The sequence below is a fragment of the Coregonus lavaretus genome (assembly GCF_964263955.1).
Source record: "Coregonus lavaretus genome assembly, chromosome: 37".
NCBI lineage: Eukaryota > Metazoa > Chordata > Actinopteri > Salmoniformes > Salmonidae > Coregonus > Coregonus lavaretus.
Genome location: NC_140024.1, coordinates 7446841 through 7469316, shown reverse-complemented (window position 1 = coordinate 7469316; position 22476 = coordinate 7446841). Strand labels below are relative to the sequence as shown.

At 43.9% G+C, this 22476-nt stretch overlaps 1 protein-coding gene across 1 annotated transcript in view; it reads right to left on the bottom strand.

Annotated features, from left to right (window-relative positions):
• The window catches only part of LOC311111753 (neural-cadherin-like), a gene marked incomplete at both ends in the record, with an annotated part of 182747 nt that overhangs the window by 18604 nt on the left and 141667 nt on the right, over positions 1–22476 (bottom strand). Inside the window, 6 exon segments of the mRNA XM_084154568.1 lie at positions 7211–7377; positions 8324–8504; positions 10577–10700; positions 12376–12503; positions 14898–15025; positions 20889–21103. Coding sequence (XP_084010694.1) covers positions 7211–7377; positions 8324–8504; positions 10577–10700; positions 12376–12503; positions 14898–15025; positions 20889–21103 — 943 coding nt within the window.

The following is a 22476-nucleotide window of genomic DNA, read 5'->3' as shown; positions in this document are numbered from 1 at the left end:
AATGTCTGTGTGAGAGGTTGGGGGTGGGTTTTACTGTCGGGATGTTTATAATGGGGTACAGGTATTCAAATAAGGAAAAGGAAAAATGTGTGTTGTTGAATTTTCTGTTTGCTCAGTCAAAGTTAGCTATTTGGATAACAAGGAGGAACAGGGTCAAAGGATAACAGACCCTTTACTATTATTTAATGGGATGGTCTCTGCGCGCCTTAGGGTGGAATTTGAGTTTTATTACATTTACATTTTACATTTTTAGTCATTTAGCAGACACTCTTATCCAGAGCGACTTACAGTTATACATACTGGCCCCCCGTGGGAATCGAACCCACAACCCTGGCGTTGCAAACGCCATGCTCTACCAACTGAGCTACATCCCTGCTGGCCATTCCCTCCCCTACCCTGGACGACGCTGGGCTAATTGTGCGCCGCCCCATGGGTCTCCCGGTCACGGCCGGCTACGACAGAGCCTGGATTTGAACCAGGATCTCTAGTGGCACAGCTAGCACTGCGATGCAGTGCCTTAGACCACTGCACCACTCAGTTTTATAAAATGATAAAAAGTGTGGAGATGTTTCAAGAAATATGGTGTGTTGGGGGGGCTGTCTGTATAGCTGAGGAAGATGGTCTGGATATACGGTTGTAGAGTTGGTGAGGTTTGGGTTATTGTGATGTGTGGTGTTGTTTTTGTAACATGGGGTAGAGGAAAAGGTGAGTATGCAGTACAGGGGATATTGGTAATTTGTTTATTTTATTTTAGGGGGTGGTGGGTGGGTTGAGGTTTTAATTAAATGAGGATGTACCATTAAAGAAAGTCAAAAAGTCTCTCTCTCTCTCTCCCTCGTTCTCTATCTTTCTCCACTCTGTTTCACCACAACAACAACAACAACAACAACAACAATAACAACAACAACAAGCTCCATTGATCTCAGTCCTAATCTCACTGGTAACTCCTAGCTCAACAAAAAGAGCATGACGAGACCAACTTTATCTTGTCTTCTGTTGAAGCTCACCTTTATTACCCAGGATCCACCAGGCCTGCCAGTTTTCATTAGAAAGCAGGATATACCAATGAAATGAAACAGACATTTTTTTTTATGCAACATGCTTTTCTCTTTCCTCAGATCTTGAAAAGAAAACGATTCCATTTCAGCCTGGCTCGAATGCTAATCACTTGACTTTCAGAGAGCAATATTAATTGAAGACAAACTGTTTATTTGCAGCCAGGCACGCATATACAACGCGAGGTGCTTGTTAGTGTTAGTCTATGGACCATTGCTATGGTGAGAAGCAGCCTTCATTTCAATTTCAAAAACTTCCTGCGAGGCTCCCACTGTGCATCATTTGCAAACACTCCATTTTACTTTGCCGCTGTTGTCGACGTAAACAGCGGTATGAGACGAGCAGAAAGAGAGGAGATGGGGAAAGAGATTCTCACGTATACCTCAACTACTATTCTCACGTATACCTCAACCCCCAAGCTAAAAGTCTAAAACTGTGAACTGTTCACCTCCCTATCCGCCTCCCCATCAGCTGGCTCAGACGCATGAGAAAAAGCAGTGAGCTCCACTAAGATGGCTCCAAGGTTGTTTTCCTGGTGAGAGATTGCTTATTTCAAGGTTTTCTAATGAACTATTAATTATCTTTAGACCTCAGTGGGATGGCGCTTTTACCAGACTAAGCGAGTGCTGCCGAGGCACCTCTTGTTCCCCCCAATTAAAGCTGAATGGGAATGTGCTCCGCTTCCTGCTCTCTCTCTCAGGTGGGGATGGGGGTTCGGGTTGCTCTATCGGGTTGTTCGGGTTGCCAATTCCGTCTACTGCACCCAGCGAGCGCTGCTCTGTCCCCAATCTGCATTAGTAAGAATACATTTAGATGGAGTCAAAATCTACTTGCAATAACCCCTATGGCCAGGATTCAGGTGGAATTAAAGTGTGAAGATGAAGCCAGGGTTTATAAATGGATGGGAATAAGGTCAGGGCAAGTTATTTTAACAAGTCTGTGAATGCTTTTGTGAAAGAACAGTTAGAAAGATATGGCATATAGAAGCAAACCTGATGGACATCATGAAAATGATCGGAGAGGTTGAGGGTAGAGGAAGTTCAGGAGTAAAAACAAACAAAACATAATTATTGTAAAATTGACTATGTCCATAAAATGTATTTAGTATATATAAGCTGGAAGTAGAGGCTTAAGCATTGTTGTTCACTAGTTTACTCCAATTAGGGGAGGGGTAGTGGGGTTGGAAAGTAATAAAGGAAAATATATTTTAAAAAAGGATGTGTATATATATGTATGTACAGTGGGGAGAACAAGTATTTTATACACTGCCGATTTTGCAGGTTTTCCTACTTACAAAGCATGTAGAGGTCTGTAATTTGTATCATAGGTGCACTTCAACTGTGAGAGATGGAATCTAAAACAAAAATCCAGAAAATCACATTGTATGATTTTTAAGTAATTAATTTGCATGTTATTGCATGACATAAGTATTTGATCACCTACCAACCAGTAAGAATTCCGGCTCTCACAGACCTGTTAGTTTTTCTTTAAGAAGCCCTCCTGTTCTCCACTCATTACCTGTATTAACTGCACCTGTTTGAACTCGTTATCTGTATAAAAGACACCTGTCCACACACTCAATCAAACAGACTTCAACATCTCCACAATGGCCAAGACCAGAGAGCTGTGTAAGGACATCAGGGATAAAATTGTAGACCTGCACAAGGCTGGGATGGGATACAGGACAATAGGCAAGCAGCTTGGTGAGAAGGCAACAACTGTTGGCGCAATTATTAGAAAATGGAAGAAGTTCAAGATGACGGTCAATCACCCTCGGTCTGGGGCTCCATGCATGATGTCACCTCGTGGGGCATCAATGATCATGAGGAAGGTGAGAGATCAGCCCAGAACTACACGGCAGGACCTGGTCAATGACCTGAAGAGAGCTGGGACCACAGTCTCAAAGAAAACCATTAGTAACACACTACGCCGTCATGGATTAAAATCCTGCAGTGCACGCAAGGTCCCCCTGCTCAAGCCAGCGCATTCCAGGCCCGTCTGAAGTTTGCCAATGACCATCTGGATGATCCAGAGGAGGAATGGGAGAAGGTCATGTGGTCTGATGAGACAAAAATAGAGCTTTTTGTTCTAAACTCCACTTGCCGTGTTTGGAGGAAGAAGAAGGATGAGTACAACCCCAAGAACACCATCCCAACCGTGAAGCATGGAGGTGGAAACATCATTCTTTGGGGATGCTTTTCTGCAAAGGGGACAGGACGACTGCGCCGTATTGAGGGGAGGATGGATGGGGCCATGTATCGCGAGATCTTGGCCAACAACCTCCTTCCCTCAGTAAGAGCATTGAAGATGGGTCGTGGCTGGGTCTTCCAGCATGACAACGACCGAAACACACAGCCAGGGCAACTAAGGAGTGGCTCCGTAAGAAGCATCTCAAGGTCCTGGAGTGGCCTAGCCAGTCTCCAGACCTGAACCCAATAGAAAATCTTTGGAGGGAGCTGAAAGTCTGTATTGCCCAGCGCCAGCCCCGAAACCTGAAGGATCTGGAGAAGGTCTGTATGGAGGAGTGGGCCAAAATCCCTGCTGCAGTGTGTGCAAACCTGGTCAAGACCTACAGGAAACGTATGATCTCTGTAATTGCAAACAAAGGTTTCTGTACCAAATATTAAGTTCTGCTTTTCTGATGTATCAAATACTTATGTCATGCCATAAAATGTAAATTAATTACTTAAAAATCATACAATGTGATTTTCTGGATTTTTGTTTTAGATTCCATCACTCACAGTTGAAGTGTACCTATGATATAAATTACAGACCTCTACATGCTTTGTAAGTAGGAAAACCTTCAAAATCGGCAGTGTATCAAATACTTGTTCTCCCCACTGTATTCAGCTGTGGAAAAAATTAAGAGGCACTGCAAAATTATCAGTTTCTCTGGTTTTACTATTTATAGGTATGTGTTTGGGTAAAAATAAAATTTTTGTTTTATTCTATAAACTACTGACAACATTTCTCCCAAATTCCAAATAAAAATATTGTCATTTAGAGCATTTATTTGCAGAAAATGACAACTGGTCAAAATAACAAAAAATATGCAGTGTTGTCAGACCTCGAATAATGCAAAGAAAATAAGTTAATGTTCATTTTTAAACAACACAATAGTAATGTTTTAACTTAAGAAGAGTTCAGAAATCAATATTTGGTGGAATAACCCTGATTTTCAATCACAGCTTTCATGCGTCTTGGCATGCTCTCCACCAGTCTTTCACATTGATGTTGAGACTTTATGCCACTCCTGCCGCAGAAAATTCAAGCAGCTCGGCTTTGTTTGATGGCTTGTGACCATCCATTTTCCTCTTGATCACATTCCAGAAGTTTTCAATGGGGTTCAGGTCTGGAGATTGGGCTGGCCATGACAGGGTCTTGATCTGGTGGTCCTCCATCCACACCTTCATTGACCTGGCTGTGTGGCATGGCGCATTGTCCTGCTGGAAAAACCAATCCTCAGATTTGGGGAACAATGTCGGAGCAAAAGGAAGCAAGTTTTTTTCCAGGACAACCTTGTACGTGGCTTGATTCATGCGTCCTTCACAAAAACAAATCTGCCCGATTCCAGCCTTGCTGAAGCACCCACAGATCATCACCGATCCTCCACCAAATTTCACAGTGGGTGCGAGACACTGTGGCTTGTAGGCCTCTCCAGGTCTCCGTCTAACCATTAGACGACCAGGTGTTGGAAAAAGCTGAAAATTGGACTCATCAGAGAAGATGACCTTACTCCAGTCCTCTATGGTCCAATCCTTATGGTCTATTGCAAACCTCAGCCTGGCTCTTCTTTGCTTCTCATTGATGAAGGGCTTTTTTCTAGCTTTGCATGACTTCAGCCCTGCCCCTAGGAGCCTGTTTCGAACCGTCCTCGCCGTGCACTTCACACCAGCTGCCGTTTGCCATTCTTTTTGTAGGTCACTTGATGTCATCCTACGGTTGTTGAGTGACATTCAAATGAGTTGGCGGTCATCCCGGTCAGTAGAAAGTCGTTTTCGCCCTCTGCCGGTCTGTAGCTTTGTTGTCCCCAATGTCTGCTGCTTGACCTTGTTCTTATGAACCGCCGTCTTTAAAATTTTAAGGATGGAAGCAAGCTGACGCTCACTGTATCCCTCTGCCAGTAAAGCCAGCATTTAACCTTTCTTTTCCTCACTCAAAACTTTCCTTTTCAACTCTTTTGGCATGGTCAATAGTTATTTTTTGATTAATATTACTTTGAGGTACTATTAGCACTGTTTTTGCCATCCAGCTGGTCCTATTGCAAGAGGATAGTGATGACCACAGCAGTGGTTTTTATACTTTTCCCCGTTAAATGAGATTTGGTTCAGGTTATCACCTAATCAGTACCTAATTCAGTAGAATGAGGTGTGCCTGTGTTGGAATTCAACAGACACTGGAATGGAATGGCTGTCATACATGTAGAGATGCTCATTTAAGAAAACTTTGCAGTGGTCTCTTAATTTTTTCCAGAGCTGTATATATATATATATATATATATATATATATATATATATATATATATATATATATATATATTTGCAAAAAAAACATATGCAGGATTGGAAGTGATGCAGACAATTACATTGATGGAAGTTACAATCTATCTGCAATATTAAAGCTGATCTACCCCCAATAAAAATAAAAATAAATCATAAAAATATTTTACAAAAGAAAAAAAAGGCTGTGAATGCTTATGTAACCTCTGTCTTATCACTGTGTACAGTACATTCTCTATGTGTCCTTCCAGATCAGCAGGCTCTTAATTCCTAAATGAAGTAGCTCTCTCATTATACAGTATATTGATCCATGCTACCTACCCATTCACACACAGTGTGTAGGCAGAGGTAGAGAAAACCATAGAGCTATCAGACAATCAGAAACATTTCTGATCTTGGATACACGTAGGATCCAGTGCATCTCTCATAATCTAAGGCATCAAGGCATAGGGAGAGAGTAGAGGACATGTGAAAGGTACAATATGTTCCTGAGTCTATATTCAGGCTACCAGACAAGAAGTACTAATTGAGAGGAGGGCTTTTGCTCAAGGCGTCTCCTCCTCTTTGTTGTATTGGTGTTAACAATGTTAAAATGGCAATTGTCATCACCATTGTCTTGCTATGCCATCACCAGGGCTAGAAGTGAAAATGTATTATAGCCTACCCATTGGACACAGACGTCAATTCAATGTCTATTCCAAATTGGTTCAATGTTATTTCATTCCACCAGTGTGTGCCCAGTGGGTACCCTTACAGATCAGAGACACCTCTCTCCCAAGAAACCCCAGGAGGCATCTGCTCTTTCCATCCCTCCATCAGGACGGAGGACAAGAAAAACACAGAGGGAATGAATAAAGAAGAGGGCTACCGCTATGAGGCTTCAACCACGAGTCACACTGTGAGCTGCGGTAATGAAATCTCTAACCTGCCACTCCAGAGAGCGAGCAGCACATCTCAGAGGTCTCCTCACGCCAGTCTGATAGCATACAAATAATTAATCAGTCACGATTTATAGAGGAGAGCAGAGAGAAAAACTCAAAGCTGCAATCAGCAATCTAAACACACCACTGTGAGGCAGGTGCAAAGAAAATCACTTTTTCCTAAAACAAGGAGTCCTTGGAGTGTGGGGCACATCTCAAGCTCCTTCTGAAAGCCTCTGCACGCTGAGCATACATTCAGCCAAGAGAAACGCATGCTAATGTAGGTCTGATTAAAAGCAAACACTGCGTTACAATGTTGTACTTCTGTTGTGGGTTAATATTGGAGGATGTTTGCAGAATTGGTGCATTTCACACTGGCTGCACACGGAAAACGGCTGACATTTATGTCCCTGTGATGAATCCACTCCCCATGTTGCGGCATTGTAGTAAAGATATGTGGATGATGGAGAAGGTTACAGGATGAGAAGAAATTCTATAAAAACAGCAGTATACATAGCGGATGACACTAATGTTATGATTAACCTCAATCACACAGTTGGAGGGGGGATGCTGAGAAAAATGTTATGAGCCCATGAAAGCATATTATGAGCTCCCATGGTCGGGACAAACAGAGATATAAAGACAAAAGGGTGAGTCAAAAGAAGATATAAAATCGAGAGAGAGAGAGAGAGAGAGAGAGAGAGAGAGAGACATACACAGAAAGCTCAGTCTCACCTCTAAGCGTAGGTATTCACTCTGTTCCTTGGACAGTAGGCTGAGGATGGCGCTGCCATGTTTGCGGGTCCGGACCAGAACCTGTACCTGGGTCCGCCGGGCTGGCAGAGGAGACGCCAACTGGTAATGAACATGACTCCGCCCATCAAAGGAATACTCTGGAACTTCTGCCAACAAAACATGGAGGACAAGACAATGTGTTAGCTAGACATCTCACCATAAACACGGGACATACTGTATACTGTAGGAGTCTGAACTGATATTCATCCAGAGTGAATTCAAGAGATACACATACTCTACTACGCCCATTCACAATACTGTTAGTCTAATGATACCCTCCCACGCCTTGATCTTAGATCAAACTCGTGCCCAGGCATTTCTTTCATCTTCTATTTGACTCCACCAGTCAATTAGTCCTCCCACACCACACAGACACACACATAGACACACACATAGACACACGCGCGCGCATACACATACACACACGCGCACGCACACACACACACACACACACCAAAGACAGTTTCTATCTACAAGCCATCAGACTGCTGAACACTTGAACTGGACTGACCACCTGCTCTGATTCTCCGCACCTTAGCACACATGCACTCACTCACACACACACACACACGCACACGCAGTGCATTCATGCTACACACACATCACAACAGCTGCTACCAGACTTATTATGATTGCGAAATACTGCACAATTTAAACACTAAATATTGGTCTATAAATTGTACCTTCCTGTATTATACTTATGCTAAAATGTTTATTCTGTTCTACTGAGACATTTACTTTATGTTCGTATTCTTATATTTTATTATTTCTTATTGTTGTTGCATTGTCGAGAAGGAACCTGCAAGTAAGCATTTCATTGGACTGTGTATACCATGTGTATCCCATACGACTAATGAAAGTTGAAACACAGACACACACCTTCCCCATGATAGCTATCTGACTGTACCCAGTCACTCATTAACACATTTGATCTCATTAACATTCATTTAATCTAATCTAACACATTTAATTCATCAATGCACTCACGCATGCACTCCAAACAGGAACTCATCATATACATGTTGGTCTCGGTGCTGGCATTGAGGTACGTACCCTGCTCACACTGATTCCCAGTGTACCCCGGTATGCACTGGCAGCTGAAGGAGCCCCACTCTCCATGGCAGCGCCCCCTAGGGCCACAGGAGGGGATGCCCACGTTGACACAGCTCCCATCCGTAGTCAGACAGCCTGGGGAGCTGCCCACAGAGTCAGCTGGAGTGCCCAAGTCATAGAACTGTGTAGGGGGGAGAGATGGAGAGAGGGCAGAGATGGATGGAGAGGGGGAGTAGGATATGTATGCCAGAGGGAGATATTTACACAGTACGGTGTAAGATAGAAATGGGAGAGAGCAGTAGACAGGGAGAAAGAGAGGCACAGGGATCGATACAAGTGAGAGAAGGAGATGGATAGAGAGAAGGAAAGAGAGAAGGACAGAACAATTGTTAGTTTTCTTAAAACTGAGGGCATGGTCACCGAAACTTGAGATTGCCCTTCAACACCTTTATGCATTTACCTTTCATGCAATTTCTTGGAATGTCAATAATTGGGTTTTCATAGGATCAAACCAATCTACAGGCACACAAAGGAGCTGTAGGACGGCAATGCTGTGAAAGGACAGGAAAACCTTGAAATCTTAAGCCCTGCTCACAATAGCATATCATAAAGGACATTAATATGTCCAATCTCCCCGTTTATGAGTTCCCACCGTTCAGCGGAGCTGGTTGCTCGTAAACCACGGCAGCCGTTGAGCCAATCTGCAACAAGGTACAAATTGGTTCTGACCTCACCATAGAGTAGGGCACTCTAAGTCTAAGCCTTCTTGAGATGGAGGTCAATACTGATTTACAGAGAGTTAATACACACACTCAAAGATCCTAAATGCATCTCTGTGTGTATGTGAGTATGTGTGTGGGTGTGTGTTTGTTGTGTGTGAGATGCCAATCATGATAAAATGTTTCACCAAACATAATTATCAGACTTTCCCAGTCATGAGTACCCGTCTCTGCCTCACTCAGAAATATAGAGATGGATAGAGCGAGTGGAACAGTGTTGGATAGATGTTGAAGACTAGATTTGCTAATAATTTCCGTATGTGTGGTCCTGTGTGCATAGCGCTTGCAACAGCAGGATTTTGGGTTTGATTCCCATTGGGCCACCCATATGAAAAATGTATGCATGCATGAATGTAAGTTGCTTTAGGTAAAAGCATCTGCTAAATGGCAAATGTTATATGCAATGTTTTCACAAGTTGTTTTTATAAAGAAAAGACAGAAAAACTAAACTGTTTTCATATACAGAATGCTTTTTTTTCATATTCATTTTACTGATCATTTATGTAATTCCCTCTTGAAAATGAAAACTGTTATTGCACGGTTGCAGACCCATAGTATAGTTAATCTGTCCCAGAGAGCAGAAGAGATTGAGAGAGAAGCGATGAGAGAGAGTAACATAAATCAACTGTGACAGGGTGGGAAGAAGTAGATTCAGAATAGAAACACAATTGAAGTCTAAAAATCTGCCCCTTCCCTTCTCTTGCCCAAACATTCACCCCTCCTTCATGCTTGAACAGGTTCAATGGCACAGACGTCCTCCTCTCTCACATGTTCCACCCACGCCCCCAGTGTTTCCACTCTACAATAAGAGGTCTATGAATATTGCATCGAACCTCAGCCCTACATTTTGTAGCCAGCGGGCGGGCAGGAGAGTGTTTTCGTGTCAAATACTTTTAGGTCCCCGTGTCACACAGTGTCATAGAGTCACATGGGCAAAAGGACCGCTGTCCTCCGCGGTGACGACTGTTGTCATAGTGGCATATCTACCAGTTCAGACTGTGTCTAGTAGATATGCGCTCAATGCTTTCCCGGAGCATACCTTTTCTACAGAAGTGTTGTTGGGACAATGTCCCTGACGAAGGTGTGAAAGTGTTTGAAAGCATTTAAGCGAGATGCTGTCTGCAGTTTTATAACACCATAATAATAATAATAATAATAATAAAATAATAATAATAATAATATGCCATTTAGCAGACACTTTTATCCAAAGCGACTTACAGTCATGCGTGCATACATTATTATTTTTTTGTGTATGGGTGGTCCCGGGGATCAAACCCACTACCTTGGTGTTACAAGCGCCGTGCTCTACCAGCTGAGCTACAGAGGACCATGCTGCCTGCAGTACAAGTGTAAGCGGTGTAAAGACAACTCTTTACAATGGAGATGTTAAGGTGTTGTAGAATAACTAAATTGCTTCCCATGGCTATTCATGGTGTGTGATGATTGGGAAGAAATACATTGTAGCAAATGTTACCTTGCTGTCGACAATGAGGTTCCGGATGCAGCCAGTAAAGTGTTTGTGTTGTAACTGTGGGTAGACATAGGGCAGGTTCTCATTGACTCCACCCAGCTGTAACACCTGGGTCCCATTCAGATGCCTGGGGAAGAAATTAACAACACTGTCAGTACATCTTTTCATACACCTATCCATCCCTATTTTCTACTGCAGTACTTTTTTCAATCCGTAATTCATTGCCTTGTCCCCCACCAATCTGGTGCTCTGAGTTTGACTACGTGAAAGGTGTGTATTCTGTATAAAGGAGGAGAGAGAAAGAGACAGAGACAGAGAGAGAGAGAGAGAGAGAGAGAGAGAGAGAGAGCGTGAGAGATAGAGAGAGACAGATAGGCAGAGAGAGAGAGAATGAGAGAGCGAGAGAGAGCAATAGAGAGAGAGAATGAGAGAGCGAGAGAGAGCGATAGAGAGAGAGAGAGAGAGAGAGAGAGAGAGAGAGAGAGAGAGAGAGAGAGAGAGAGAGAGAGAGAGAGAGAGAGAGAGAGAGAGAGAGAGAGAGATCCAGAAAATCCAGAAAAGAGCCGTTAAATTCTATAACCACTTAAAAGGAAGCGATTCCCAAACCTTCCATAGCAAAGCCATCACCTACAGAGAGATGAACTTGGAGAAGAGTCCCCTAAGTAAGCTTGTCCTGGGCCTCTGTTCACAAACACAAACAGACCCCACACAGCCCCAGGACAACAACAACAACAACAACAACACAATTAGACCCAACCAAATCATGAGAAAACAAAAAGAGAATTACTTGACACATTGGAAAGAACAAACAAAAAAACAGAGCAAACTAGAATGCTATTTGGCCCTAAACAGAGAGTACACAGTGGCAGAATACCTGACCACTGTGACTGACCCAAACTTAAGGAAAGCTTTGACTATGTACAGACTCAGTGACCATAGCCTTGCTATTGAGAAAAGCCGCCGTAGGCAGACCTGGCTCTCAAGAGAAGACAGGCTATGTGCACACTGCCCACAAAATGAGGTGGAAACTGAGCTGCACTTCCTAACCTCCTGCCAAATGTATGACCATATTAGAGACACATATTTCCCTCAGATTACAGCGATCCACAAAGAATTCGAAAACAAACCCAATTTTGATAAACTCCCTTATCTACTGGGTGAAAAACCACAGTGTGCCATCACAGCTGCAAGATTTGTGACCTGTTGCCACAAGAAAAGGGCAACCAGTGAAGAACAAACACCATTGTAAATACAACCCATATTTATGTTTATTTATTTTCCCATTTGTACTTTAACTATTTGCACATTGTTACAACACTGTATATATACATAATATGACATTTGAAATGTCTTTATTCTTTTGAAACTTCTGAGTGTAATGTTTACTGTAAATATTTATTGTTTATTTCACTTTTGTTTACTATCTACTTCCCTTGCTTTGGCAATGTTAACACACGTTTCCCATGCCAATAAAGCCCTTAAATTGAAATTGAAATTGAAAATTGAATTGAGAGAGAGAGAGAGAGAGAGAGAGAGAGAGAGAGAGAGATAGATAGAGAGAGGCAGAGAGAGAGAGAATGAGAAAGAGAAAGAACGAGAGTGAGAGAAAGACAGAGAAATAGAGGGAGCGAGAGAAAGAGAGAAATAAAGAAAGAGTGTGCGAGCAAGAAAGACAGAAACAAATAGAGAGAGAGAGAGAGAGAGAGAGAGAGAGAGAGAGAGAGAGAGAGAGAGAGAGAGAGAGAGAGAGAGAGAGAGAGAGAGAGAGAGAGAGAGAGAGAGAGAGAGTGTGAATAGGCTACCTGTCCAGGTTGGGCGTGACCCCAGTGACCTCGCAGGACGAGTGGTCCTCTGTGGTCAGCCAGCTGCCCACTCCCTCCATCTCCATGATGGTGGCACCGGCACAGCGGTCCAGTGTGAAGCGTACCTCCTACAGGAGCACATCGGGAATATCAGCATATCAGGAATATCAGGACATCAGGAATATAAGGACATCCAGATTATCAGGACATCAGGAATATCAAGACATCAAGAATATGAGGACATCAGGAATATAAAGACATCCAGATTATCAGGACATCAGGAATATCAGGACATCCAGAATATCATGACATCAGGAATATCAGCACATCAGGAATATCAGGACATCAGGAATATCAGGACATCAGGAATATCAGCACATCAGGAATATCAGGACATCAGGAATATCAGCACATCAGGAATATAAGGACATCCAGATTATAAGGACATCAGGAATAGCAGGACATCAGGAATATCAGGACATCAGATGCTGGCTGGCCCACCAGTCTAATATGAGCTCCATTACTGCCAGTGATACCTTTCTGATATATGTATTATATCTATATGTACTATATTCTATTGCAAGAAATAACTAACCATAAAAATGTGAGCATCTAATTTGCTTCTAAAAGGTCCTATTCAATATCTACTCAATACCAGTTTGTATTCAACAAGCATATTAAACTAGTTATTTCATAGCAAACATGCAGGTGGATTCATTTTGTTTGTAAATGGCATACAAACACTATTATAGTGTTTGTATGACACTGTTTATATAATACATTGAACATTTCCAGAATAACCCTGAGGTTGTTTTTCAGTACTGGTAGATGAACAAAGTTGTTGTTAGCTCTGTCATACAGCCACAGTGACCATACACAGTAAGGTATTCAGGAGGTACCCATTCTATCTGCATTGAATCCAAACCACTCAAACCCTCCTACTTCTCCAGACTATCTAATGAAAATAGGACTAGTCTAGCAGAGACTGCCCTATCCCATCTGGACAAGAGGAATACCTATGTAAGAATGCTGTTCATTGACTATAGCTCAGCATTCAACACCATAGTACCCTCCAAGCTCATCATTAAGCTCGAGGCCCTGGGTCTGAACCCCGCCCTGTTTAACTGGGTCCTGGACTTCGTGACGGGCCGCCCCCAGGTGGTGAAGGTAGGAAACAACATCTCCACTTCGCTGATCCTCAACACTGGGGCCCCACAAGGGTGCGTGCTCAGCCCCCTCCTGTACTCCCTGTTTACCCATGAATGCGTGGCCAAGCACGCCTCCAACTCAATCATCAAGTTTGCAGACGACACAACAGTAGTAGGCTTGATTACCAACAATGACGAGACCGCCTACAGGGAGGAGGTGAGGGCTCTGAGAGTGTGGTGCCAGGATAATAACCTCTCACTCAACGTCAACAAAACAAAGGAGATGATCGTGGACTTCAGGAAACAGCAGAGGGTGCACCCCCCTATCCAAATCGACGGGACCGCAATGGAGAAGGTGGAAAGCTTCAAGTTCCTTGGCGTACACATCACTGACAAACTGAAATGGTCCACCCACGCAGACAGTGTGGTGAAGAAGGCGCAACAGAGCCTCTTCAACCTCAGGAGGCTGAAGAAATGTGTCTTGGCACCTAAAACCCTCACAAACTTTTACAGTTTCACAATTGAGAGCATCCTGTCGGGCTGTATCACCGCCTGGTATGGCAACTGCACCGCCCGCAACCGCAGGGCTCTCCAGAGGGTGGTGCGGTCTGCCGAACACATTATCGTGGGGCAAACTACCCGCCCTCCAAGACACCTACAGCACCCGATGTCACAGGAAGGCCAAAAAGATCATCAAGGTCATCAACCACCCGAGCCACTGCCTGTTCATCATCCAGAAGGCGAGGTCAGTACAGGTGCATCAAAGCTGGGACCGAGAGAATGAAAAACAGCTTCTATCTCAAGGCCATCAGACTGTTAAATAGCCATCACTAGCACATTAGAGGCTGCTGCTGCCTATTGAAATCACTGGCCACTTTAAGGAATGGAACACTAGTCATTTTAATAATGTTTACATATCTTGCACTACTCATCTCATATGTAAATACTGTATTCTATTCTATAATATTCTACTGTATCTTAGTCCATGCCACTCTGTCATTGCTTGTCCATATATGTATATATTCTTAAATTTCATTCCTTACTAGATTTGTGTGTATTGGGTATATGTTGTGAAATTGTTAGATATTACTTGTTAGATATTACTGCACTGTCGGAGCTAGAAGCACAAGCATTTCGCTACACCCACAATAACATCTGCTAAACACGTGTATGTGACAAATCAAATTTGATTTGATTTGACACCACATGTTTACGTTAAACTTCCCCCAGAGTTCTATAAGAATGAACAGCATATGGGGGGAGTAGTGTGTGTGTGTGTGTCTGTGTGTGTGTGTGTGTGTGTGTGTGTGTTGGGGGGTCGGGGTCCCCTGGGTTGGTATAAGCTTGGCAGCAGCTCAGACCTCAGGCACCCACCTTACTGTTGCTCCTCACGTCCAGACGGTGCCACCGTCTGTCCGCCACGTTCACGTTGCCTGGCAACTGCAGGACCAGTGTGCCCGAGCCATGGTTTATCTTGAGTGTGGGAGTGCCATCGATCAGCTCTGAGGGGAGAGAGAGGGGAGAGAGAGAGGACACTGACATGAGGTCACATATGGTGGTCACATCCCCAGGGCCTCCTGATGACCATCAAATCCCCATCACGTACTCTCAATGCCAGGGAGGACCAGATACCACCCCACACAGACCACTTTATTCTGGGGCCATCACTTCTGTACCCATTTCATCTGATCACTGCAACATACTAAGGACAAGCAACCACAGTGAAACACAGTCAACTAATCAAAGCCAACTGACCTATGGTCGAAATTCGGTAAGAGTGATGTTTGTTCACCCAACCCTAGGCTAAAGTAAAAACAGGCACCACCTCAATGCTTTCAGCAGTCTGCTCAGAAAGATTACGTACTTAAAATTACATTTAAACTAATAACCTGGGCCAGTATTAGAAGATGAAAAACAACAACAGTAAAAGGCGCATAGCTAATAGTAAACCAGTTAAATATAACTAACAGTCAGATGTCATCATGCTCACTCCACAATAAGGATTACAACAGTGCCTGGTGCTATGCAATTATATTTGGCCCCCCACCATAAGACAATAAACATATTAAAAAGTTATTCTATTTTCTGACTTAGTCAAATGGGAAATTAAAAATTAATGAACCAGTTAAGACTCAATGTGTGCTTTATACTGTTTGCAAAGGATTGTGGGTAAATAACATGTCAACCAACCACTGTTTCTCCATAAATCAACATGACATCAGTTTAAGAGTTCAGGAGAGAACAGCGCTGTAAATATAAACTCCACATTGCTCTATTTTCTAGGCTCGCAAATGCTCTGTTTTCAACAGAAAGGGATGTTCTCCCTCTTCTATAGGTCTGTCTTTATCTTGCTTTCGTCATCCTCTTCTCTTACTCCCTGCCTCTCTCCATGACACTCACTCTATCTGGCTTGTCATGTCTTTCTCTTTTATACCCTTTCTCTCTCACTTTCTCCCTGCAGTGCTCTCACAGTGGATTCCCAGTAGGCAACCTGTGCTCAAACAGAGATAACTTTGAGCTAGCAGTAAGTCACTGATGTACAGATCCCAGCCTAAGCCTGAGTGAAAAGCCCTTTTCATTTGAAAGGCCCACAGTGGCCACCACCATCAGGCAGGAGACTGACACTGTCCCACAGGCTATCTCTGTCTGACGATGGTCCCGACCCTCCTTGTTGGGACTGACATGACATTTCAGGAGAAAAGGGGACAGACTGCAGGTTGACAGGTGTGAATGGTGGAGGCTTGGTTGAGATGAAAAGAGAGAGGGAAGGAGAGGAGAGGGATGCCGAGTGCCTGAGAAGAGAACTTCCACAGGCATGGAGCGGTTGGGCTGTGCTGTGTTGGTCAGGCAGGGTGGCTGATGGGAGGGCAGACAGGCCAAATGGGCTTTATATTGTGCTGTATCAAATGATCTTGGACAGGGAGAGTACGCCCGGGTGTACTCAGCTTACTACAAGCTTTTGCTCTTAAACTCCGGTCGGCGGACTCAGTGCGGTCACGGCTAATCTCCCCTCCTCATCCCTAATTCATCATGGTCTCCTCCTCGACATCCCTGCAGATTAATCTTCCATTTCGAGAGTCCTGGTGAGGGGAAAGCCAGGGGGTCTCAGCCCCCATAGCATGGCACTCCCGCTTAAATATGAAAAATTGACTCTTTTCTGAAGGCCTGAAGGGCATATGATTGAGGCAGGGAGCATATGGACTGCATAAACAGCATTACAAATCACTCAGTATATACAAATCAGCAGCCCAGCAAGAGAAAAAGAGAGTCTGTGACTGTGGTGCCTTTAATATAAATTGACTGTCAGCAAACACCCCATACCCCCAAGAAACAGGACCCAAACTTAAAAGTGATATTTGAAACGGGCGAGAGCGCTAAAAGACTGTGAAACAGGTTTCTGCAAATTGACCGTAATGTATGTGTCACACTCAGGGTGTAATTGTATCTCTCTGCTCGCTTTCATCTGCCAGATGCTGTGTCTGCACGTGTGTGTGTGTGTGTGTGTTCGGGGGTTGTGTGTGTGTGTGTTTGGGGGTGGGGGGGGGGGGAATTCACCTCATTCTTAGTCAGCCTGTTTCTCAGTTCTTTCTGAGACCACCAACACTAGTGCTGCATAAAGCAAAATATCAAAAAAATTGTAAAATACAAAATGCCTGAGATGTTTACATTCAGCCGTGTATCATGATTCTATTTAATATGGGCAAAAAATGCAATAACATTCCCTGTGGCTTACATGCTGCAAGCAAATTACCATTACAGTCATTGAATTTCCATACCATTACTCAATCATTTTTTGAAACATCTGCATTTATTAAGAAAATATGAATTACAACTATAAAAGCTTGATAAATAGGCTGCCATTAGGTCAGAATGAGACAAAGTGAGTGATGACATTTTTTCTGCTCAATCCTTGGAGCTGGAGGCATCTCTTGGCAATGAGGTGTACACCGGATCCCCAGCCGAGCCCTGAGAGCCTGTTTTCCATTCTGCAGGAGTCCGTAATCACCCAAATGTAATTTGTCCGGTTAATTTGTCTATTGATTGGACGAGCTCAGTCCCATGGCTCGTACCCTTGAGAAGGGAGAGCTTACGATAATGAGACTCATTTAACTGTGATCTCACTGGACGTAATCATGTTCCCGCGTACCATTCAGATTAATAGACCTAGAGGTCAGCGGTCAAAGTCAGGAGACAGCACAGATAGGTTCTAGATCTCTGGCGTGATTTAGAGAGAAATATAACACGGATTACATTTAGAGGTGAGGACAGACCAATGGGCACTCTAAAAGATACCATATGCCCTGCAAACCTACACTATACACAACCATAACTCAATATAATGCTTTCAGTAAGAAGCACATAGCTACAGGTGGTTGTAATCTGACTCATATCGACACATAATTTCAGACCGGGACAAAGACTATGAGCCAAGGAAAAGTTAACAAGCAGAACCAAAGACATCTTCCTCCTTGGTAGGGCAACATCCAGTGCCCTGTCAGGGCCAGAACAAATCACCTCAGACCTGTCCAGTAGTCTCATCCACCACACAGGCCCAAGCTGGGTAGTAACAGACACTGGCCGAATCCCAAATAGTACCCTATTACATTTATAGTGCACTATTTTGTGATCAATAATAGTGCTATAAAGGGAATGATGCCATTCTCTCTAAACCAGGGCTGTTCAATGTCAGTTCTGGAGGGCAGAAACACTTCTGGTTTTAATCCTCTTCTTCTAATAAGGGACTCATTCAGACCTGGAACACCAGTTGAGTGCAATTCACTACCAGGTAGAAACAATAAACAGAAGTGTTTCGGCCCTCCGGGACAGGAATTGAACAGTCCTGGTTTAAACGCAGGCTACTTGCCATACTGGCCCGGAGCTCTACCATTTAAAGGCCCTGTGCAGTTAAAATTCAGTTTTTCCTGTGTTTTGTATAATATTGTAAAACAGCAGATAAAACTAACACTGTAAACGTGTGAAAAAGTTTGATAATTGTTATTTCATGATAGTTGCTGGTTGAAAATACAATTCACAAAATACCTTCTAATCAGCATGTTTTGCATGGGTGATGTTTCGGCTTACCTGGTGACATCTCCAGGTGGTAAATTAGTTAATAGAGGAATAACAAAAACAGTTCCAAACCTCTCTGCCAATAACAGCTAGTTTTTACTTTCCCCCTCAGCACTCAGACCACTCCCAGACAGTCCTAGCAGAATTCCTGCTTGGGAAATAGTTGTTTGCTAAAAAGCTATTTTTGTTTCATTTTGACCATTTTAATGGAAAACTATTACAGTAAGGTACTTAACTGTTACCCCAAATAATTTGATATTGATAAAAAAAATGGCTGCATTGGGCCTTTAATCCCAGAGTTCCTGGGGAACAGCGGAGAATGTGGGACATGCAGGGATGTTTTTTTTTTTTTTTTTTTTTTTTTAGTCATTTAGCAGACGCTCTTATCCAGAGCGACTTACAGGAGCAATTAGGGTTAAGTGCCTTGCTCAAGGGCACATCGACAGATTTTTCACCTAGTTGGCTCGGGGATTAGAACCAGCGACCTTTCGGTTACTGGCACAACGCTCTTACCCACTAAGCTACCTGCCGCCCCTGTTTTGCTGAGGCAGGTCTGTGCTATCGCACATTAGTGGTGGTGATGCCCCATGGGGGGGATAAACAGCACAGCACAGCACGGTACAGCACAGCACAGCACAGCGGAGAACCGACAGTGAGTGGGCAGGGCTGCAGGAGGCAGCCAGCGAGCCGCTCGTCTTTAATATGGAGAGCCGGGCTGTGAAGCAGTGGAGAGTTATAAGGTTTAATAGGTTGCACCGTTAAACAGCGAGAAATAATATGGTTTAACACAGTTAACCTGTGGGTGAGAGTACATGGTATGTGTGTGTGTGTCTGTGTTGGAGAGTAATATAAAGACATTCGGCTAAACTGTTGTTGTCTGTTTCTCCCTTTAAGTCTCAGGCGTCTCTACTCTGCCTTTCTGACATCTCTCCCTCCTGCAGTTCAACAATCTTGTTCATCCATCCCTTCAACTCTGAACTAAGTATCTCACCCTCTCACTCCATGTCTCACTGTGCATTTTCTTCTTCTACTCTAACTCTCTCTGACTCCATCCGCAGCTCCATACCGTCTCCCCAACTCTGTATATTACAGCTCCTAAACTCTCTCTCCATACTTTTTATTCTCTCTCTACCCCGCTATCTCTGTCCTCTCAGGCACAGTGCTGGATTAAGAATAGGAAGCTCATGTGACAGAGACTTTCTAGAATTTTGTCTCTCTTCTTCAGTCTATGTCTCTTCCTCCCCACCCAGCAGCTGTGGAATGGGCTGCTCGGCTGCTCGGCTGCGGACATTGATGATTTGAATCAGCTGTGTAGTGCTAGGGCAAAAACCAAAATGTGCACCCAGGAGGGGGCCCAGGACTGAGTTTGTGAAACCCTGCAGCATCTGCAGACATCTTTACATCTTCACAGTACAACACACTGACTATGCATCGTGTTGAGACTGCAGACTTGAGACTGTCCTGTGCGCGTTGCGAAAAAACGTTGAAACTTGACACTTGAACCTTCTACTGTATCCTTTCTCCTTTGTTTCCCATTCAAACACATGCACACACACACACACACACACACACTCATGCACACATGCGCACACACACACACAAAATGTCTTCCAGCATTGAATCGAGTGCTAATACTCAAAAGCAGACATAATATGAAATTGAACCACAAACACGTACACACAAACAACTTATGTTATTTACTCCAACTTGAGAATGTATGCTAAGCACGTACATATAGCTCAACAACTTCATTAAAGCTCTAAATATGTACACCCCGTTGTAATTACATTCTGGAATGAATGACAAATAAGCCTTTACTTTCATAATGAGCCCTCTCATTAACCCCTAAAGACCTGATGCTGTCACACTGCAACACACACACACACACACACACACACACACACACACACACACACACACACACACACACACACACACACACACACACACACAGAGACTGAGATCAGTCTTCAACACAGTATGAAACCCCTCCACCCCCAAACTAATTTGGCAGTGTTGGCACATCAAATCTCTATGGAAAAATAACCTTAGTAGTATCTAAACGTTTATATTAAACCAGCAAATCCAGACAGAGTTGTGTAGAGGACAATTTGTGCATTTCTGCCTTATGCAACCTTCTTATCTCTATCTCACATCACGGTGTACCGCAAACACAATTACCAGCACACTGACGCAGGCATGCGCTGCCCCTCCCTCCCCCCTCACACACCCTGTCTCTCCCCTATCCTGTATTCCTGTCCCCCCTTCTGTGAGTAGAAGTAAGTGGAAATGTACCTATGGCCATGAAGTCCTCGAGGTCCCAGGGCTGTAGCTGGGCCAGGGGCCCGCTGTAGAGCAGCAGACCATCTGCAACCTCCGTGATGAACTCCAGGGAGAGACGGCTCTCGAAGCAAGGCCTTATGGGAGGAAACCAGGCATAGCCGTTGCCATGGAAACTGTGTTTGGTCTGCTGGCACTCTGGCCCCTCGAACTGCGTAGAGCACTGGCATCTAGGGCAAAATAACAAGGAAGAGGTACATCACAAAACATAATAATATGAAGCAATTTAGTTATTTCAACTTTTGACCTCATCTATCACACAAGACTGCTCTGTCAGGATGTCCCTGCTGAGGCCGGGATGGGATGGCCTGCTTCTGCTTGACCACACAACAGTCACACTCACACTCACACTCACACACACACACACACACACACACACACACACACACACACACACACACACACACACACACACACACACACACACACACACACACACACACACACACACACACACACGCACACGCACACACACACACACACAATTTGCTTCTAGTTGCTCTCAATTGCATAACAACCCCTATTACTAAAGATTGTGAGTGTACATCCCAACTAAGTATCTAGCAGTCCATATTAGCCCCCAATGACTCTGTCTGTCTTGCTCTCAGACTACTGTTTTTCGCCTCTAGTGATTTCCTTCTCAGAGAATCACTCCACATCTCATGCAGATGTTCTCATTATCAGCTGAACCATAGGGAGAATCCATCACTATTAACAACACCCTCTGTCATACGTAGCAACCGAGCACAGCTGCACTCCTCCCTCTGGTTATTCTGTCATCCCCTTCATTCATTCTTCCTTTCTCACACACAGACACACACACTACCCCACTGTATCCACCTGTTGTAGAGACAGCTAATACAGTTGGCACACACACAGGCAATCCTGCGGCATCAATCAAGTGCGGCTTTCTCTAGTTAGTTTAGTCAGAAGCCCAGCTATTTTCTCAGCCGGTTCCCTCTCCATCACCCTACTCACAGCAGCCTAATAATAGTCTCCCAGGCCGCCATGCTCCCTTCTTTTCATTCCTCTCTCATTTGTGTGCTGCGAACGGAGAGAGTAGAGCTCCTGGCTGCCTGGCTGCCACTTCCCACACTCTTGCATTTAGTCTTTCCCATTTCCCAGTCTGTGCTCTGAACCCAGATTGAAAAGGAGAGACTGTTGGAAATGATAGGCCCCCTGGCACCTGGCAGACATGCAAATGCAAGAGGTGGTGAAACACATTAACATGCTTCTTCTAATAACCAGGCGCAGTAATCAAAGCTATACACCCTGCGTTTAGAAGACACACTGTAGCAAAGAGAGAGAGAGGAGAGAGGAGCATGCATGACTGTATGCACGCATGACTGTAAGTCGCTTTGGATAAAAGCGTCTGCTAAATGGCATACATTATTATTATACTATAGGTGAGAGAAGATGAGGATGCATTGGAACAGCAGGTGGTGAACGTTGCTTTTAATGCAGATCAGCATGCATGTCGGGCTGTTCTGTTTCCAACAACATGGTATCCCAACCATGACGCATTGAAATGAAAGGATGTTTG